We start from the raw sequence: 20,283 nt of genomic DNA, 5'->3' as shown, positions 1-20,283 counted from the left end.
AGGTAGAAGAATCGCCTGAACCTGGGAGGTGGAGGTTGCAGTGAGTTGAGATCATGCCACTGCACTCCAGGCTGGGTGATAGAGTGAGACTGTCTCAAAAAAAACTAACTAACTAACTAAATAAATAAATAAATAAATAAATAAATAAAATACCAGGAGATAGAGAAACTGGCCAGAGACTGGCTGGCTTCTAAAACCGATACTTGCTAATCTTGAGCAAATTACTTAATCCGTCTTTGCCTATTCCCTCATCTGTCAGATAAGGATAATAACAGTTCTTACCTCACAGACTTGCTGTAAGGATTAATATAGGTAAATTAATATAGGCAAATACAGGATTAATATAGGTAAAGCATTTAGACCAGTCCCTGGCTCAAAACAGCACTGCGTGTTAGCCATTCTTTATCTCTATACCATGTGGTACTGACAACATCTCCACTCCCCCTTTCTCTATCCAATGTGGGAGACTTCCGTTATCCATTTGGACCAGAATGCCTTAGTTCACTGGCCTTAGGGAACCTGGTCAACTTTCTGCCATCATGACCAAGACATTCCTTAGAGGGAGGGCTTCTTATTTACAAAAATTATTTCCTTAGAGCAGTAATTTTTGTCATCGGTGACATCCAGTCTCTACTCTTACCTCATCTATACTCTGACTGCCATATCATGATAGTTTTCAATATGGATTATCCAATAGCTTGGTTTGTTTTTTGTAATAAACCTTGTGTTTTAGAATAGTTTTAGATCTACAGAAAAATCTGAAGATTAGAATGGGGAGTTCCCGTGTACTCCAGACTCGGTTTCCCTTGTTATTCATACTATGCTGTTTTTAAAATTCCACATTACGTCATTGAGATACATTCATGTTGATATATAGATCTAATTTATTGAGTCTAACTGTGGTTTAGTATTCCATTGGCCTGGAAGGTTCTCACAGTCTCACCTGGCACAGATTTAGTGCCAGGGAATTCCATCTTCCTCGCAATCAGGCTTATCAAATCCCTGGCTCTGGCCAGGTGCGGTGGCTCACGCCTGTAATCCCAGGCCAAGATGGGAGGATCGCTTGCGCTCAGGAGTTCGAGACCAGTCTGGGCCACACAGTGAGATCTCGTCTCCACCAAAAAATAAAAAAATAAAAAAAAATTAGCTGGGCATGGCGGTGCATGCCTGCAGTACCAGCTACTCAGGAGGCTGAGATGGGAATATCACTTGAGCCCGGGAGGTCAAAGCTGCAGTGAGCTATGATTACACTACCGCAACCCAGCCTGAGTGACAGAGCCAGACCCTATGTCAAAAAAAAGCCAAACACTCCTGTTTCTGCAGTAAAAGTATTTACATAATCATAACATTATAAATGTCATTTGGTTTTCAGTGTTAAGAATCAATCTACAGGTAAACAATGGTAAACTGAATTATCTTTACCGAATGGAATGTAAATGCTGTAAACCTCAGCGATACAAAAGTAAAAGCTTAGTTCATGGATAACGGCAGAAGCAGGGAGGGGACACCAAGGGAAATTATCCATTTCACACAGAGAAGAGTCAAGAGATACAATATACAGAAGAAACAGACATTTAAGAATATTATTCAAAGTGATAATAGAAACCAATAGTAAAATTTAAAATATAAATATAAAAAAGAGGGCCAACGTCTGTAATCCCAGCACTTTGGGAGGCTGAGGTGGGTGGATCACAAGGTCAGGAGTTTGAGACCAGCTTGGCCAGCATGGTGAAGCCCTGTCTCTACTAAAAATACAAAAATTAGCCCTGTCTCTACTAAAAATACAAAAATTTTACAAAAATTTTGTAAAAATACAAAAATGGTGGCGTGTGCCTGTAATCCCAGCTACTCGGGAGGCTGAGGTAGCAGAATTGCTTGACCCTGGGAGGCAGAGGTTGTAGTGAGCTGAGACTGCACCACTGCACTCCAGCCTGGGCGACAGAGCAAGACTCCGTTTCAAAAACAAACAAACAAACAAACAAACAAACAAAAAATATATATGAAAAATGGAAGAGAAAGGGGGAAAGGGTGGTTAATAAAATCACCACAGCAGGAAGTCAACAGATACAACAGACACAGTTAAAATTAATAAATCAAGTAATAGAGGTATGAGTATATTATTCACAGTTACGAAATTTAAAAAATTAACAGGACAACAAACATGGTAAAAAATAAAAAACAAAACACAGTTGTTTCCAGGAGTTGGGGGATTGGGAAACGAGAGATAGCTTTAAGCTTTTTATTTCTAACCTTCTATTGGGCTTGAATCTGCATTTCCATCTACATTAATTACATTTGAGATTTTCTTTTTAAATTAGGCAAGCACTATTCACAATAGCAAAGACATGGAATCAACCTAAATGCCCATCAATGGCAGATTGGCTAAAGAAAATGTGGTACATATACACAATGGGATACTATGCAGCCATAAAAAAGAATGAGAGCATGTCCTTTGCAGGGACATGGATGGAGCTGGAGGCCATTATCCTTAGCAAACTAATGCAGGAATGGAAAAACCAAATATTGCATGTTCTCACTTATAAGTGGGAGCTAAATGATGAGAACACGTGGACAGAAAGAGGGAAACAACAGACACTGGGGCCTGCTTGGGGGTGGAGGGTGGGAGGCAGTAGAGGATAAGAAAAAATAAATACTGGGTACTAGGCTTGATAACTGGGTGACGAAATAATCTGTACAACAACCCCTGTGACATAAGTTTACGTATATTAAAAACCTGCATATGGACCTCTGACCCTAAAATAAAAGTTTAAAAAATAAAATAAAATAAAATATAATTAGGCACAAAATCTAGGTAATTCTGACATTGTCCTACTGGCTCAGGGACTACTGCGGTAGGATCAAGTTAAACTCTCAGGCAGGCAGCCAAGGCCCCTCGCTGCCCCATGCACCCACCTACCTCTGCTTGGGAGCCAGGATCGGCACCTCCTCCAGGAAGCCCTCAGGAGGAAGAGGGCGCCCTCTGCCGGGGCAGGAACGCCAGCGCGCCTGGGGAGCCGCCCTTTGCGCATCATCAGCGACTCCGCCCCCATCCCTGAGCAAGGGCCGCCCTCCCCCGCGTCACGTGATCCCAGCTCCTTTGCAGCCAGTGGGTGGAACCCTAGGAGGGAAAACCCAGGGAAGCCCAGGTGAGAGCGACGGGACCGGTGGGGCCCGGGTTTCCTGGATGCTGGGGGACGGTCCCAGTAAGGCTTGGGAACCTGGGTGGGGCACCTTTGAGAGCGGGACCGATGGGAGAGAGACGAGAAGGCTTATGGGCACGAACCCCGTTCAGTATCTGCGCCTTGCGGAGTGTGAGAACTGGGAGAGAGACTCCTAGCCCTTCCACTTCCTGTGCTTCCTTGGGTGAGTGTCTTAACATCTCAGAATCTCAGTGTCCTCACCTGTGGCTGCCAGTATGAAATGAAATAAGCACATAAGTCATAAATAAATGGTATCTTATTAGGTCCCTTTTAAGCGAATGCGTGAACTCTCAGAGACAAGAAGACCCTGGAGGCCACTGTAGCCCCCGTTTGGAGGCAGGCCCCTCCACCGTCACCCAGGACACCAGCTCCTGCTGGGTGCTCCCCTCCCTGGAGTGCTCGCCCCTAGGCCTCAGGAGTGGAAGGGTCTGGGAGCGCTGGCTGGAAGAGGGGGCTCCTCCCAGTTCCCACTGAACGGGCTGACAGGTCGGGCTCTCCATGGCAACGTCTCCTCTTTCTGTCTCCACACAGGGCCCGTGTTGTGCTTTTGGCCCAGGTAGGTGGACAGACATGTCCCAGGCGGGGGACGTAGAAGGCCCCAGCACAGGAGACCCTGTGCTCAGTCCCCAACACAACTGTGACCTTTTACAGAACATGGAAGGAGCCAGCTCCATGCCAGGCCTGGCACCAGATGGGCCGGGAGCAAGCTCTGGGCCCCGAGTCAGGGCAGGCAGCAGAAGGAAGATCCCCAGGAAGGAGGCCCGTCGAGGTGCCAGCTCCCGGGCTGCGGGTGCTGCTGAGGTCCGGCGAGGGGTCTTGGAGCTGCTGGCTGTGGGACAGAGCCGGGGCTCGATGCCAGGTCCTGGGCTCCACATGCAGCTGCCCTCGGTGCCTGCTCAGGGGAGAGCTCTGACCTCCAAGAGGCTTCAGGTTTCTCTGTGTGACATCTTAGATGACAACTGCCCCAGGAAACTTTGTAGCAGGTCTGCTGGTCTCCCAGAGAGAGCTCTGGTCCGCAGGGAGAGGCTTGCAGGGGTGGAGGAGGTGAGCTGCCCCAGGCCCAGGCAGGCCAGAGACGGTGGAATGAGTTCTCCAGGGTGTGACAGAAGAAGCCCCACACTCAGCAAAGAGGAGCCCCCTGGAAGGCCCCTGACATCCTCACCAGGCCCAGTCCCTGTGACGGTAAGAAAGAAATGGAGGAAGCAACGGGCTCATTCAGAGTGTGGGGAAGGGGCTGGCGGCTTCCTGTGGCTTGATCAGAGCCCTCGTGGGGACCACCTTCTGTCTCTGGGAGACCCTCCCCAAGTTGCTGACCTGGAGCCCTTGGGAGGCCCCTGCAGTCCTCCCTCTCCAAAAGACACTGGGTCTGGGCCTGGAGAGCCAGGTGGAAGTGGGGCAGGATGTGCCTCAGGGACTGAGAAACTTGAATATTTGCCCACTGCAGGGGACGGGGCCCAGCCAGGCAGCCCCTGTGGCCCTGTCGGGTTCCCAGTGCCCAGTGGAGGGGAGTCCCTTAGTTCAGCTGCACAGGCTCCTCCACGGAGCGCAGCACTGTGCCTGGGGGCGTCAGCACAGGCGTCTGCAGAGCAGCAAGAAGCTGTGTGTGTCGTGCGGGCTGGCAGCGATGAAGGCCGGGCTCCAGCACAGGACCAGGAGGAGCTGGAGGCTCAGCCAGCTTCCAGGGGAAGGCTGGAGCAAGGACTCGCTGCCCCTGCTAACACCTGTGCCAGCTCCTGGGAGCCCTTGGGCGGCCTCAGCTCCTCCCTGGATACTGAAGCCAGCAAGGCCTGCTCAGGCCCATTCATGGAGCAGAGAAGATCCAAGGGCACTAAAAACCTGAAGAAAGGTCCAGTGCCCTGTGCCCAAGACCAGGGTGCAGACAGAAGCTCAGACAACTCCCACCAGGACAGGCCAGAGGAACCCAGCCCAGGAGGCTGCCCCAGACTAGTGAGCTGAGTTTGAGAGTTTGGGATAGGAAGGGCCTGGCCATGTCTCTCAATACCATACTTGGCGGTGGAATTTAATAAAGCTAAGCTAGACGGACGCTTCATGAACATTCTCTCTCACATCCCTATTAACTAAACTGGGTAAAATGAGGCCCACAAACCGGGAAAGAGAAAATAAACTACATTCGCTGAATCCTTGTGAGGGGTCATTATCTTTTGGAGTCAGTGAGTCCTGGGTTCGAATCTTGCCTCTGCCCACTTCCTAGCTGAGTGACCGTGGGATGTTTTCTTAACCTCTCTAGGTTTCCTCATTGTAAAAAAAGGATACTAATTCCAGCTTCATGGGGTTGTTTCAAGGATTAAATGAGATTATGGTATAAAATAATGTGCCTAGGCCTGGTGCAGTGGCTCACGCCTGTAATCCCAGCACTTTGGGAGGCGGAGGCAGGCGGATCACGAGGTCAAGAGATCAAGACCATCCTGGCCAACATGGTGAAACCCTGTCTCTACTAAAAATACAAAAATTAGCTGGGCGTGGTGGCACACGCCTGTTCTAGCTACTCTGGAGGCTGAGGCAGGAGAATCACTTGAACCTGGGAAGCGGAGGTTGCAGTGTGCTGAGATCACGCCACTGTACTCCAGCCTGGCGACAGGGCAAGACTCTGTCTAAAAAAAAAAAGGTGCCTAGCACAGCACAAGGCACAAGGTAAATTGCTTAATTCGTGTTAAATTTGCTTTTCCTTTAGTGTTCACAGTTACCCTGTAAGATAGGCATTAGCCCCATATAACCAGATGGGGAAATTGAGGCTCAGAGGGTTAATAATATTCTCCAGGCTCACACAGCTAGGGAGTCAGTGCCCAGTCATGTTCCCTATATCACCACTTCCCTTTCCTTTGTCTCTTGCTTATCATTTTATTAATAATCATAGCTAACATTTATACACCAAAGGCAGAAGAAGAGTCTACTTGTTTTTGGTGTATATTTCTCACATAGTTGGATTTTCATCACATTTATTGAATATGCATGATGTGCTAGATGTTTTTCTTTTTTTTTTTTGAGACGGAGTCTCTCGCTCTGTCACCCAGGCTGGAGTGCAGTGGCGCAATCTCGGCTCACTGCAAGTTCCGCCTTCCGGGTTCACGCCATTCTCCTGCCTCAGCCTCTCCGAGTAGCTGGGACTACAGGCGCCCGCCACCACGCCCGGCTAATTTTTTTGTATTTTTTTTTTTTTTAGTAGAGACGGGGTTTCACCGTGGTCTCGATCACCTGACCTCGTGATCCGCCCGCCTTGGCCTCCCAAAGTGCTGGGATTACAAGCGTGAGCCACCGCGCCCAGCCTGTGCTAGATGTTTTTGATCTGATGCCCATAGAGGTGAGGTTACAGACCCAGCTGGTGATTGGGAGCAAGGGTACAAGCGTAGGCGGTCTGTCTTGAGAGCTCACTGGACTGCCTTCTCTGTATTTTCTGTGTTATCGGCACAGTCGTAACAGCATCTGGCTTGCTTAACATGTGCCGGATATTGTGCGAAGCACTTTATCTGCAATCTTTGTAACAAGCCGATGAGGTAGACACTATTGACATATACCCATTTTACTGATCTGAACACTGAGGCTCTGAGAGGTGACATGAGTACTCAAGGCCAAACAGCCAATTAGTAAAATAGAACCAGTGAGCTGTTTTCCACTATGCATCAAGCCCTTTTATCTATAAATAGGCTCCTATTATGCCTTATTGTTCCAGGACTTTGCTTGCTTTTGTAAGTTCTGTAGTATTTGAAGATCTTTCCCAGTGGGTTCACCTTGTTCTGCCGAATTTGGTCTTTTCCTGAGCCCTGCGTCGTAACTGTCTATGGATGTATTTGTCACAGCACAGGCGCTGTCAGGATGAGGGCTGGGACTTCCTCTTCTCATTTCCAACCACTGTAGTGTAGTTAGGAGCCTGAGCCCTGGAGGCCAACAGGCTAACATTCAATCCTGACGTTGCCGCTATCTGAACCACCGAGGCGAGTGGCTTCACCTTTTCAAGTGTAATTCTCTCATCTGCAAAATGTGGGTATGAAGAGTGCTTACCTCCTAGGGAGGTGGTGAGGATGAAATGAGATGACACATGTTTGGCATTTAACGCGGTGCTTGGTGCAAGAAAAATACTCAAATAGGTTACCTGTTAGTGACATAAGCAATTTCGTCCTGCTGTAAGTAATGCAGGGGTGACCATCCTTGTGCGTCTGGCTCCTCTCTTCTTCACATGATGTATTTGGACCAGATGCCCAGAATTGGGATTCCTGGGTCTGCAGCCTTTAAGGGGGCTGGTTTGAGTGTGATGGTGGAGCCAGCTTCCTGCCTGGCTTGACTGGAAGCAGCCCACGACTGCTGGCTCCTCCAGGCTCCATCCTTGACTCTGCGGCACAGCCCATCACCCCACAGCTTTCCAAACAACTCGTTGCCATGACAACCAGTACCAGCTGCGGGAGAAGAATTGAGTCTGGGCTGTGACAGGGACAGGCGTGTGGTTGCGGACAGGGCTGAGTGGGGCCTGGGCAATGGGGGGCACAGTGCCCGGCTGGTCTGGAGCCCCGTTTAGGGCCTTAGCACCTTCCCCTGCAGACAGCCTGGCTTGTGGCAGGGGCAGACAGAGAGGTTCAAGGTCAAGCCCTGCCTCTTAATACAGAGCTTAATACACTCTTAAAGGGTGACTTTAGACCTGTCTTTAGACATTTAGATGAGTTTAACTTTTTTGTTTTTCCTTTCTTAAGCTCAGTGGCAAGAAGACTTTATTTTTTTTTATTTAATTTTTTTTTTTAAGATGGAGTCTCGCCCTGTCACTCAGGCTGGAGTGCAGTGGCACAATCTTGACTCACTGCAACCTTCGCCTCCTGGTTTCAAGGGATTCTCCTGCCTCAGCCTCCTGAGTAGCTGGGACTACAGGTGCGGACCACCACGCCCGGCTAATTTTTGTGTTTTTAGTAGAGACAGGATTTCACTATGTTGGCCAGGCTGGTCTCGAACTCCTGACCTCAGGTGATCCGCTGCCTCGGCCTTCCAAAGTGCTGGGATTACAGGCGTGAGCCACCACGCCTGGCTGCAAGAAGACCTTAGACATTTAGAAATGTCTCTTCTCTGAATCTGAGTTGCCTCCTCTATGAAGTGGGGAGAATGAACTGGGCCCCAGAACTGCCAGGAGTCTGATATCAGAGGCTGGCCGTGTTGTATTCTTCTGGCATGAACCAGAGACTCTTGGAGGAGAGATGGGAGGGGACTGGATGCCATTCTCTTGTCCGTCCTGGGCCCCACAGTGGCCAGTGAGGTTTGGAGCTGCTCTGTGGGTGGGATAGCAGTGGGTGTGGGGAGGGCAGCTCTGCCAGTGACCCTGGGCTGCTCGCATTCCACCAGTCATAACCAGGGAGGCACACAGCTCCTCGGGCCTGACCCAGAATCCCTGGTTCAAGGTATGCTCTCTGCAGCTGCAAAGTGTCAAGAGGTGAGTGAAGGAGGAGTGTGTCTTCCCAACAGATGAGCAGCCTAAGAGGAGCTCGTTTCATTAGTGTGCTTACGATAGACTGGGGGCTTCACGTAGGCCATCTCATTTAATCCTCACGTTAACCACTGAAGGTCAATGTCGGCCGGGCGTGGTGGCTCACACCTGTAATCCCAGCACTTTGGGAGGCCAAGGCGGGTGGATTGCTTGAGCTCCGGAGACCAGCCTGAGCAATGTGGCAAAACCCTGTCTCTACAAAAAAATACAAAAATTAGCTGGGCATGGTGGCGTGTGCCTGTAGTTCCAGCTACCTGGGAGGCTGAGGTGAGAGGATCACCTGATTGCAGGAAGTCAAGGCTATAGTAAGCTGTGCTGGTGCTGCTGCCTTCCAGCCTGGGCAACAGAGTGAGACCCTGTCTCAAAAAAAAAAAAAAGTCAACACTAATATCCCCATTTTACTAAGTAAGAAAACTGGGCTTCCGAGAACTTAAGTGACTCACTCAGGGCACATTGCGAGTAAGTGGCCGAGCCAGGGTTTGACTCCAGTCTTGCATAACTTGACTGTTTACGGGGCTTTATTATAATTTGTTGAACAAGGAGTGGGGCTCGCCAGGGATCTTACAGTCTAGTGAGAGGAGAAAGCCACTAACCAGAGAATTGAAATACAGGCTGAAGCCCAGTGGACTGTGGATGTCCAGAGGGGAGGGGAGGGGAGGGCAGAGGAGGGGGCTGTCTGAACTGGGTCTGGGCAAGGGAAGTAGGTGTTCAGCAGGTGAGAAAGTAGGAGAGGCTTGCTAGGAAGAGGGCAGTGCCCTGCAGAGCTGCATTGCAAGAGGCAGCTTGGAGTGTTGCAGGAGTGGAGGGTGGGGGTTACAGGTGGGACAGGAGCCAGGTGGGAGAGGCCAGCTTGAATGGAAATGCAGAGCCTGCAGGGTGGTCGAGTGTCAGGATGGCCTTTCTCCAGGACAGGGACCAAGGAACTTTATCAACACAGGCATTTGCAGAGAGAGCTTGTTCTGTTCCAGGCACTGTTCTAAGAGTCTTGAATAATGATATGATCCTTGCCCCAACACCATGAGGTAAATACTGGTATTATCCTCATGCTGCTGATGAGAAAACAGAGGCACAGAGAGATTAAGTAACTTTCCCAAGATCACACAGTTCCTGAGTGTTGGCACCAAGTATCCCCATTGCATGAATATGCCCCAGTTTATTTATTTGTTGACTCCGTGTGGAAATTTTTTTTTTCTACTACACATGGTGCTGCTGTGATAGTTTTGTATGGTTTTTGGTACCTATGGGCAAGAGTATCTCCAGGGAATATTTTCTGGGGTGGAATTGCTAGGTTATAGAGTGGACACATCTTCAACTTAAATGGTGCCAGATGTTTTCTAAAGTGGTTGAAATAGTATACACCCCCATCAGCAGTGTATGGATGTGCCGGTGACTTCACATCTTCACCAGCCCTTGATGGTACCAGATTTAGGTTTTTTTGCTGAAATGGAGATATGCTGTGGTGTCTCAATGTTGTTTTAATTTTCACTGCCCTCTTGCTAAGGAGTATCTTTTCATGCATTTTGGTTATTCTTGTTAAGTCTTTTCTTAAAAAAGTTTTTTGGCTGGAGTACAGTGGTGTGATCTCAGCTCACTGCAACCTCCCCCTCCCAGGTTCAAGCGATTCTCCTGCCTCAGCCTCCCAAGTAACTGGGATTACAGGTGCCCGCCACTATGCCCGGCTAATTTGTGTATTTTTAGTAGAGACAGGGCCTCACCATGTTGGTCAGGCTGGGATTACAGGTGTGAGCCACTGCGCCCGGCCATTTTTTAAATTTTTTTGTTAGAGACAGGGTCTTGCTCTGTCACCCAGGCTGGAGTGCAGTGGTGAGATCATAGTTCAGTGCAGCCTTGAACTCCAGGGCTCCAGAAATCCTCATGCTTCAGACTCCCGAGTACCTGGGACTACAGGCAAGTGCCACCATGCATGCCTGGCTAATTAAAAAGTTTTCTTTTCTTTTTTTTTTTTTTGAGATGGAGTCTTGCTCTGTTGCCAGGCTGGAGTGCAGTGGCGTGATTGCAGCTCACTGCAACCTCTGCCTCCCAGGTTCAAGAAATTCTCCTGCCTCAACCTCCCAAGTAGCTGAGACTACAGGTGCGCCCCGCCACCGCACCATTTTGTATTTTTTTTGTATTTTTAGTAGAGATGGGGTTTCACCATGTTGGCCAGGATGGTCTCGATCTCCTGACCTCGTGATCCACCTGCCTCGGCCTCCCAAAGTGCTGGGATTACAGGCATGAGCCACCGGGCCCGGCCTTCTTTTTTTTTTTTTGAGATGGAGTTTTGCTCTTGTTGCCCAGGCTGGAGTGCAATGGCGCGATCTTGGCTCACTGCAACCTCTGCCTCCTGGGTTCAAGTGATTCTCCTGCCTCAGCCTCCTGAGTAGCTGGGATTAGAGGTGCCCACCACCACGCTTGGCTAGATTTTTTTTGTATTTTTAGTAGAGACGGGGTTTCACCATGTTGGCCAGGCTGGTTTCAAAATCCTGACCTCAAGTGATCCTCTGACCTCAGCCTCCCAAAGTGCTAGGATTACAGGTGTGAGCTACCGCATCCGGCTAAAAAAAAATTTTTTTTTTGAGATGGAGTCTCGCTCTGTCGCCAGGCTGGAGTACAGTGGCACGATCTCAGTTCACTGCAACTTCCACCTCCTGGGTTTAAGCGATTCTTCTGCCTCAGCCTCCCGAGTAGCTGGGACTACTGGCACGTGCCACCATGCCCAGATAATTTTTGTATTTTTAGTAGAGACGGGTTCACCATGTTGGCCAAGATGGTCTTGATCTCTTGACCTCACGATCTGCCCGACTTGGCCTCCCAAAGTGTCGGGATTACAGGCGTGAGCCACCGCGCCTGGCCAGAATTCTTTATCTATTCTGGATAGTACTCCTTTGTTGCTTATGTATTTTGCAAATACATTCTCCTAGAGTGTGGCTCATAATTTTGCTTTCTTGATGGTATCTGTTGATGAGCAGCAATTCTTAATTTTTAAAAATTGTGGTAAAGTGTGTACATAACTTAAAATTTACCATTTTAACAATTTTTAAGTGTACAGTTCAGTGGCATTAAGTACATTCACATTGTTGTGCAGTCATCACCAAAATCCATCTCCAGAACGTTTTCCTCACCCCAAACTGAAAGTCTGTACCTATGAAACAATAACCCCCCATTTCCCTCCCCCTACCCCCAATACCCACCATTCTACTTTCTGTCTCTATGAATTTGACTCCTCTAGGTACCTCACTTAAATGGAACCACTAAATAATTGCCCTTTTGTGACTGGCTTCTTCACTTAGCTTACTGTTTTCAAGGCTCACCCACATTGTAGTGTGTATCAGAATTTCATTCCTTGTTGAGGATGAATAACATTCCATTGTATTCTTCTATCAATGGACACTTGGATGGTTTTCACCTTTTGGCTATTGTGAATTATGTTGCTAAAAACATTGGTGTACAAATATCTGTTTCAATCCCTGCTTTAAATTCTTTTTTGTGTATATACCCAGAAGTGAAATTGCTGAAGTAATTCTTAATTTTAAAATATCCAAGTTTATCCATTATTTATAGTTTGTTTTAGAAGTATTTTTAAAGAATTCATTTCCTATCTCAAGGTAGTGATGAAGTTCTCATATATTGTGTTGTTTTGCCTTTCACATTTAGGTCTGTAATCTACCTGGAATTGACTTTTGTGAATGATAGGGGGCAGGGATCTAATTTAATTTTTTATATGGATACCCAATTGTTCCAGCACCGTTTGCTGAAAATTCTGTTCTTCCCCATTTACATGCAATGCCAGCTCGGCTGTAAGTCAAGTCTCCATATATGTGAGATTTATTTCTGGTCTCTTTACACTCATCTTGTTCAAATTGTCTTTACCTTTGTTAATACTACATAATCTTAATTATAGTAGCTTATTAATAATTCTTGATAGTTGACGAGACAAGTCTTCCAACTTTGTTGTTGTCAAGACGATCTTCACTCTTACATTCTTCTGCTTTTTCATATATTACAATCAGCTTGTCAGTTTCCAGACACACACACACCCCACACACACACACACACACACACCACACACACTTGTTGGGATCTTGATTGGAAACATATTGAAACTATAAATCAGTTTGAGGAGAACTGACTTTTTTTTTTAAGAGATGGGCTCTCACTATGTTGCCCAGGGTGATCTTGAACTCCTGGGCTCAAGTGATCTGCCTGCCTTGGCCTCCCAAAGTATTGGGATTACAGAAGTGAACCACTGCACCTGGCTGAGAACTAACATCTTTACAATATTGAGGCTTCCAATCCATGAACATACTATATTCATTTATTTTGATCTTTAATGTCTTTCAATACAGTTTTACATTTTCTCCATAAAAATCTTGCACTTTTTTTTTTTTTTTTTTAAGATAGTCTCACTCTGTTGCCTGAGGCTGGAGTGCAGTGGTGCGAGCTCAGCTCACTGCAACCTCCACCTCCTGGGTTCAATCATTTCTCGTGCCTCAGCCTCCCAGGTAGCTGGACTCACAGGCATGTGCCACCATGCCTGGCTAATTTTTGCATTTTTAGTAGAGATGCACTTTCACCATGTTGGCCAGGCTGTTCCCAAGGTCCTGGCCTCATATGATCTGCCCACCTTGGCCTCCCAAAGTGCTGGAATTACAGGCGAGAGCCACCACGCTTGACATTCTTTTCAGGATTTATTCCTAGATATGATATCTATATCTATATATAACTTTTTATTATGGAAAATTTCCAATATATGTAAAAGTAGACTGAATTATAAGCAGGGCAAATTATGGTCCATGGATGGTTACCTCACCTGGTTTTGTAAATAAGCTGGACTATTTGTTTACATATTTTCTGTGGCTGAGTTCGTGTTACAACGGCATGGTTGAGTAGTTGTGATGGAGACCACACAGGCAGTGTCAAAGATAAAGCCAAACACTAGTTAAAATGGTAAGGGCAGATTTTAATCAGTAATAATGATTGCAATAGGGAAGATAGTCCAGCATGAACTAAACTGAACTCAGCTTTGATTTGTACAGAAGTAACTGGGCATTTTAAAGGAAGAACCTAGGAGTGGAGGAGGGGGGACAAGCGAGGGCTCAGTAGAGCCAGGGAACTGAAAGTTACAAAGGGTCAGTCAGTATAAATGTAATTCGTCCAATTTTGTCTTCTAGGTGGCAGTTATCAAAGTTAGGGTTCTATCCTCTGGTAGAGACAGGAGGCAGAGGTTCTACCCTCAGGTATTGGCTGGAACAAACAGTACATTTTGGGGGCAGCCTTGAGTTTTCTTAGGCAGCTACTTTAAGAGGGCCAGAGTCATCTTAGGGATGTGGCCATGAGCCCTTAGAAACTATTTTAGTGTTTGTTCAAGTCTTTATAGACAAAGGTTGAGGCCTAGCTGTGAAGGAGGCTCAGAGGAGCCTGGCTAGAGTTTGGTCAAGAAGAGAAACTGTCACTTGGCAGTCCTAAAATATATATATATTTTTTTCCGAGACCAATTCTTGCTCTGTCCCTCAGGCTAGAGTGCAGTGGTGCAATTTTGGCTCACTGCAACCTCTGCAGCCCGGGTTCAAGCGATTCTCCTGCCTCGACCTCCCAAGTAGCTGGGATTACAGGTGCCCACCACCATGCCTGGCTAAGTTTTGTATTTTTAGTAGAGATGGGGTTTCACCATGTTGGCCAGGCTGGTCTTGAACTCCTGACCTCAGGTGATCCACCTGCCTGGGCCTCCCAAAGTGCTGGGATTACACCCTGGAATGAACCCTTTTGTACTCATGCCCAACCCTAGCCACCGTATGTTATCTTATCTTGCCTGAAAATCATCAAATATTCATTTAATATCCAAATTTGCAATAGTTTCATAAAGATGACAAATTTTTTAATAATTAATTAATTAGTTTTTTTTTGGAGACACAGTTTTGCTCTCTTTCCCAGGCTGTAGTGCAGTGGCACAATCTCCGCTTACTGCAACCTCCACCTCCTGGACTCAAGCGATCCTCCTGTCTCAGCCTCCTGAGTAGCTGGAACCACAGGCGTGTGCCACCACGCCTGGCTAATTTTTTGTATTTTTTGTAGAGATAGGATTTTGCCATGTTTTCCAGGCTGGTCTCAAACTCCTGAGCTCAAGCAGTTTACCCACCTTGGCCTCTCAAGGTGTTGGGATTACAGGCATGAGCCACCGCACCTGGCCTGTATTTTTTATATTTTTATAACTTGTCTTTTTAAAGTCAGGATAGAAATAAGGTCCACACTTTGTGATTGGTTGATGTCTCTTTTAAGCCTTTTAAACTGTAGGTTCTCCCTCCATATCTTGTTTTTTCTTGCAGTCTTTTTTTTTTTTGAAGAAGAAATTAGATTGTCCTGTAATTTTTGCATCCCTGTAGTATAGTTAAACATGGTCCTCTATCTTCGCTTTAAGCTGTGAACTGGTGGTTGAATCTAGAGGTTTGATTAGAATTGGATTCAGTTTTTAGCCCGAACTACTTCTTGGGTTGGTGGTGTGTTCTTTCCATCAGAAGGTACATGTCTCCTTGTACTACTTTATATTTACCGATGCTATTTTATTTGTGTATATATATATATGTCTGTGTGTGTGTGTATGTGTATGTATATATATACGTATATATGTATACATATATACGTATCTATATATGTGTATATATATGTGTATATATATGTGTATATATGTATACATATATACGTATATATATTTTTTTGAGACGAAGTCTTGTTCTGTCGCCCAGGCTGGAGTGCAGTGGCGCGATCTCAGCTTACTGCAATCTTGTTCAGCCTCCAGTATGGACTACAGCACCCACCACCAGATAATTTTTGTATTTTTAGTAGAGATGGAGTTTCACCATATTGGTCAGGCTGGTCTTGAACTCCTGACCTCAGGTGATCCACCCGCCTCGGCCTCCCAAAGTGCTGGGATTGCAGGCATGAGCCACCAGGCCCCCCCTGTTTTGTGCTTTGCATATGTTTTGCATTCCTACACTTTCTCCCATGTAAAAACACAATTGAGTTTTGTTTATTGATTTTGCATCCAGAACTCTTGCTTTTATTAATCTATATAATTTATCTATTTGGATTTTGTTTGTTTTCTATGTAGACAATCATATGTAGACAAATGACAGTTTTTGTTATTTCCTTTTCAATTCTTTACATCTCTCTTCCTTTCCCTTTCCTTACTGGGCTAGCTAAGACTGTTAGTATAATGTTGCATAGAAATGGTGACAGCAAGGAACCCATGACTTATTCTGGATTTTAAAGGAAATGTGGTCATCATTTCACCTTTAAGTATGACACTTGCTATGTTATTTATATAGATACTCTTTATCAGGTAAAGGAAACTCCCTACCCTTCCTGGTTTGCTAATTATTTACAATTATTATTACAATTATTACAATTACAATATTTATGATTATTATAATTATTATTGCACAGTGCATTTAATCACGTATGTTTTTTCCATTTCTGAGATAATAATATGATTTTTATCCTCGAATTTATTAACGTTAATTTAAGGAGTTAGTGTTTTTTTTTTTAAATATTAAGTTTTTTTAAATGTTAAGTTCTTGCCTTGCTGGAACAAACCCAATTTGGTAATGCTATATCTTTTTCATATTTTGTGAATTCAATTTCATATTTTGTTTGGGGTTTTCAATGGATGAATTAACTGGCCTGAAATGATTTGTTCTCATACTACCCTTGTGAGATTTTGGTATCAGGGTTTTGCTAGCTTCATAGAATGAATTGTGGATTATCTTTTTGTTTTCTATTTTCTGGGATAATGTATTTAAGATTGGAATTATTCTTTGGACGTTTTGATCGAATGGCTGGTTAAAAAAAAGTATGGACGGATGTTCTCTTTAGGGAAGGTGTTTCCTTCCCTGCTGATTCAATTTATCTTGTGGCTACAGGTTTATTCAGTGTTGTTTTTCTCTTGAATCAATTTTGGTAAGTTATACTTTTCTAGATACCTATTTGTTTCGTCTGAGTTTTCAAATGTATTGGCATGTTGGCATATAGTATTCCACAATAGCCTCTTATCTTTAAGGACTGCACATTTGTAATTATACGTTCCAAACATTAGCTAGTTATACCTCCTCTCTTTTCCTTAATCGGTTTTGTCAGAGAATTGTCTGTTTTTTCAAAGAACCGATTTTTGGTTTGTTCATCCTCTCCACTGTATGTTTGTTGTCAATGTCACCTTCCGTTCAGTTTATGCTACTATTTATAAAGTCTTAAAGATTATGCTTAGCTCATTAGTTTTCTGCCTTTTTTCCTTTCTAATAAAGTCATTTAAAGCTATAAAGGAACCTTTTAATTATCGCTTTTGCTGCATTCATAGACTTTACATACAGTCTTATCATTCAATCTCAATATTTTGTCATTTTTAATTACAACTTTTCTTTGACCTATGTGTTACTTAAAAGTTTCTTTCTTTCTTTCTTTTTTCTTTTTTTTTTTTTTGGAGACAGAGTCTGGCTCTATCCCCCAGGCTGGGGTGCAATGGTGCTATCTTGGCTTACTGCAGCCTCCACCTCCCAGCTTCAAGCAATTCTCATGCCTCAGCCTCCCGAGTAGCTGAGATCACAGGCGTGTGCCACCACGTCTGGCTAATTTTTGTATTTTTAGTAGAGATGGAGTTTCGCCATGTTGGCCAGGCTGGTCTCAAACTCCTGACCTGAGGTGATCCACCCACCTGACCTCCCAAAGCGCTGGGATTACAGGTGTGAGCCACCACGCCTGGCTAAAAGTGTATTTCTTAATTTGCAAACATAATCTTTTGTTGCTTTTGTCTTTATTGCCTTCTAACTGAATGATATTGTGGTCTGAGAAGCTGGTCTTTATCTGAGTTATCCAGTCTGGTAGCCACTGGCCACTTGTGTCTATTGAGCACTTGAACTTTGGTGAGTCCAAATTGAGATGTACGTGTAAAATATACACTGAATTTCAAAGACTCAGTACAAAAAAAAGTAAACATTTCATTAATAGTTGTTCATGGCTGGGTGCGGTTCGTCACGCCTGTAATCCCAGCACTTTAGGAGACCTAGGCAGGCGGATAATGAGGTCAGGAGTTTGAGACCAGCCTGGCCAACATAGTGAAACCCTGTATCTACTGAAAACAAACAAACAAACAAACAAAATTAGCCAGGCGTGGTGGCGGGCACCTGTAATGCAAGCTACTCAGGAGGCTGAGGCAGGAGAATCGCTTGAACCCGGGAGGCGGAGATTGCAGTGAGCCGAGATCACACCACTGCACTCCAACCCTGGGCAACAGTGTGAAACTCCGTCTCAAAAAAAAAAAAAAAAAAGTTTTCATATCGATTACATGTTGAAATCATAATATATTGGATATGATGAATTAAATAAATGACAAAATTAATTTCACTTTTTAAAATATGGCTACCAGAATATTTAAAAGTACACATGTGGCTTATGTTTCTGTTGGGCAGTGCTGACCAAAAAAAGTCTTTTGAAATTTGTTGATATTTGCTTTTTGGCCCAGGCTTTGCTCAATTTTTATATATGTTGCATGTATACTGGAAAAGAATATGTATTCTCTAGTTATTAGGATTAATATTCTGTATATATATATGTACAGATGAAGCTTGTTGATTTCATTAGTTATTTTTTATTCCTACTGATTATTTTGTCAACTTTATTTATCAATAGTTAGAGAGATACATGAAATTTTCTTGCTCTCATGGTGGATTTGTCTTTTTGCTTGTAGTTCTACCATTTTTTGCTTTATAGTTTTTGAACTTATGCTATTAGATGCTTATAAATTTAGAGTTGTTACAGCTTCCTGGTAAAACTGTGTATCATTATGTAGTCAAGTCTTTGCCTCTAATGATTTTTTGCCTTAAAGTCTGTTTTATCTGATTATTAATATAGCTACAAAGCTTTATTTTGGTTGGTTATTTGCCTGTTCATATATTATTCCATTTTGTTATTTTAACCTTCTTACATCATTATGTTTTAGAAATGGGTCTCATAAAGACTTTGTAATTGTATTTTCTTTCCTTAAAAGTCTGATAATTTTTGTATTTTTCTGAAGTATTAGTTCATTTACATTTGTTATAGTTACTGATTTATTTACATCTACTCCTACCATTTTATTCTGTGCTTTTTTTTGAGACGTAGTCTCACTCTGTTGCCCAGGCTAGAGTGCAGTGGCGTGATCATAGCCCACTGCAGCTTTGATCTCCCGGGCTCACAATTCTCCCACCTCAGCCTCCCAAGTAGCTGGGACTACGGGTGCATGCACTGTGCCTGGCTCTTTAAGAAAAAAAAATTTAGTAGGGCCAGGGTCTGGCTATGTTGGCCAGGCTGGTCTCAAATTCCTGAGCTCAAGCAATCCTCCCGCCTCAGCCTCCCAAGGGGCTGGGATTACAGGCGTGAGCCACCGCACCTGGCCTGTTTTGTGCTTTGTGTATGTTTTGCATTTCAGCACTTTCTCCCTTTCATTGCCTCCTTTTGGATTATTTTTTCTTACTCCTTTTTATCCCTCTAGTAGTTTAGATATTTCGTATCCTCAGTTTATATTTTTTTGGTGGTTCTCTTAGAAATTTTAGCACAGGCCAGGCTCGGTGGCTCACACCTGTGATCCCAGCACTTTGGGAGGCCGAGGCCAGTGGATCACAAGGTCAGGAGATCGAGACCATCCTGGCTAACACGGTGAAACCGTCTCTACTAAAAATACAAGAAAAAAATAGCCAGGTGTGGTGGCGGGCGCCTGTAGTCCCAGCTATTCAGAAGGCCTAGGCAGGAGAATCGCTTGAACCTGGGAGGTGGAGGTTGCAGTAAGCCAAGATCATGCCACTGCATTCCAGCCTGGGTGACAGTGCAAGACTCCATCTCAAAAAAAAAAAAAAAAAAAAAAAAAGAGAAAGAAAGAAAAAAGAAATTTGAGCACAAATAACTAACTTATCAAAGTATAAAGGTAGTTACAATCTTTGTCTTCCTCCAAAATGATATAGGGATCTTGGAATGCTCTAATTCCAAGCATGTACCTTTCCAATTTGTGTGTTGTTGTTATCCAGTAAATTGGTCCTATCTTTTTTTTAAAAAAATCCCCAAATTACACACTGTTATTATAGTTTCATACGATCAATGTTTATTTAGATTTAACAGCATCTTCATCATTTTCTTTGCTCAAAATTCTTCCTTTCATCTCAGCATTTCTATCTGGGATTGTTTTTCCTTCCTTCTGCCTCGGTTTATCTTTTAGCGTTTTGTTTATTGAGCAAAGCAAAATTATCAAGAAAAACAACAGCTCTCTTGATTTTTCTCTATAGTATCTTTATTTCTTCCTTATTCTTTGAAAAGTATTTTGTCTGGGTCCACAATTGATAGTTATTTTCTTTAAGCACATTGAAAATACTATTTTTCTATGTTTTGCTTTTCATTATTAGTATTGAGAAAGTAGCTGTTGGTCTAATTGCCATTCCCTTATAGATAAAATGTATTTTGGTGAATGAGATCATAGAATAGTAGTTGAAGTTATGGCCTCTGGAATCAGACTGTCTGGATTTAAATCTCAGCTCTTTGGTTTTCTAGCTGTGTGACATTGGGCAAGCTGATTAACCTCCCTGTGCTTCT

The 20,283-nt window shown here is 44.4% G+C and overlaps 1 protein-coding gene across 3 annotated transcripts in view; it reads left to right on the top strand.

Annotated features, from left to right (window-relative positions):
* The first annotated feature begins 3,055 nt into the window (after positions 1-3,055).
* The window catches only part of SPOCD1 (SPOC domain containing 1), a 31,103-nt gene continuing 13,875 nt past the window's right edge, over positions 3,056-20,283 (top strand). For 2 of the 3 annotated variants that reach the window (XM_030823169.1, XM_030823168.1), the window contains exons 1-2: positions 3,056-3,146; positions 3,732-5,147. In XM_030823169.1, the coding sequence (XP_030679029.1) occupies positions 3,771-5,147 (1,377 nt within the window). In that variant the 5' untranslated portion in view covers positions 3,056-3,146; positions 3,732-3,770. The remainder of the gene's footprint in view (positions 3,147-3,731; positions 5,148-20,283) is intronic. The other variant, XM_030823170.1, reaches the window with a different exon arrangement.

The sequence above is a fragment of the Nomascus leucogenys genome, chromosome 12 (assembly GCF_006542625.1).
Source record: "Nomascus leucogenys isolate Asia chromosome 12, Asia_NLE_v1, whole genome shotgun sequence".
Lineage (NCBI taxonomy): Eukaryota > Metazoa > Chordata > Mammalia > Primates > Hylobatidae > Nomascus > Nomascus leucogenys.
The sequence above is the reverse complement of the archived record's forward strand: the minus strand, read 5'-3'. Positions and strand labels throughout refer to the sequence as shown.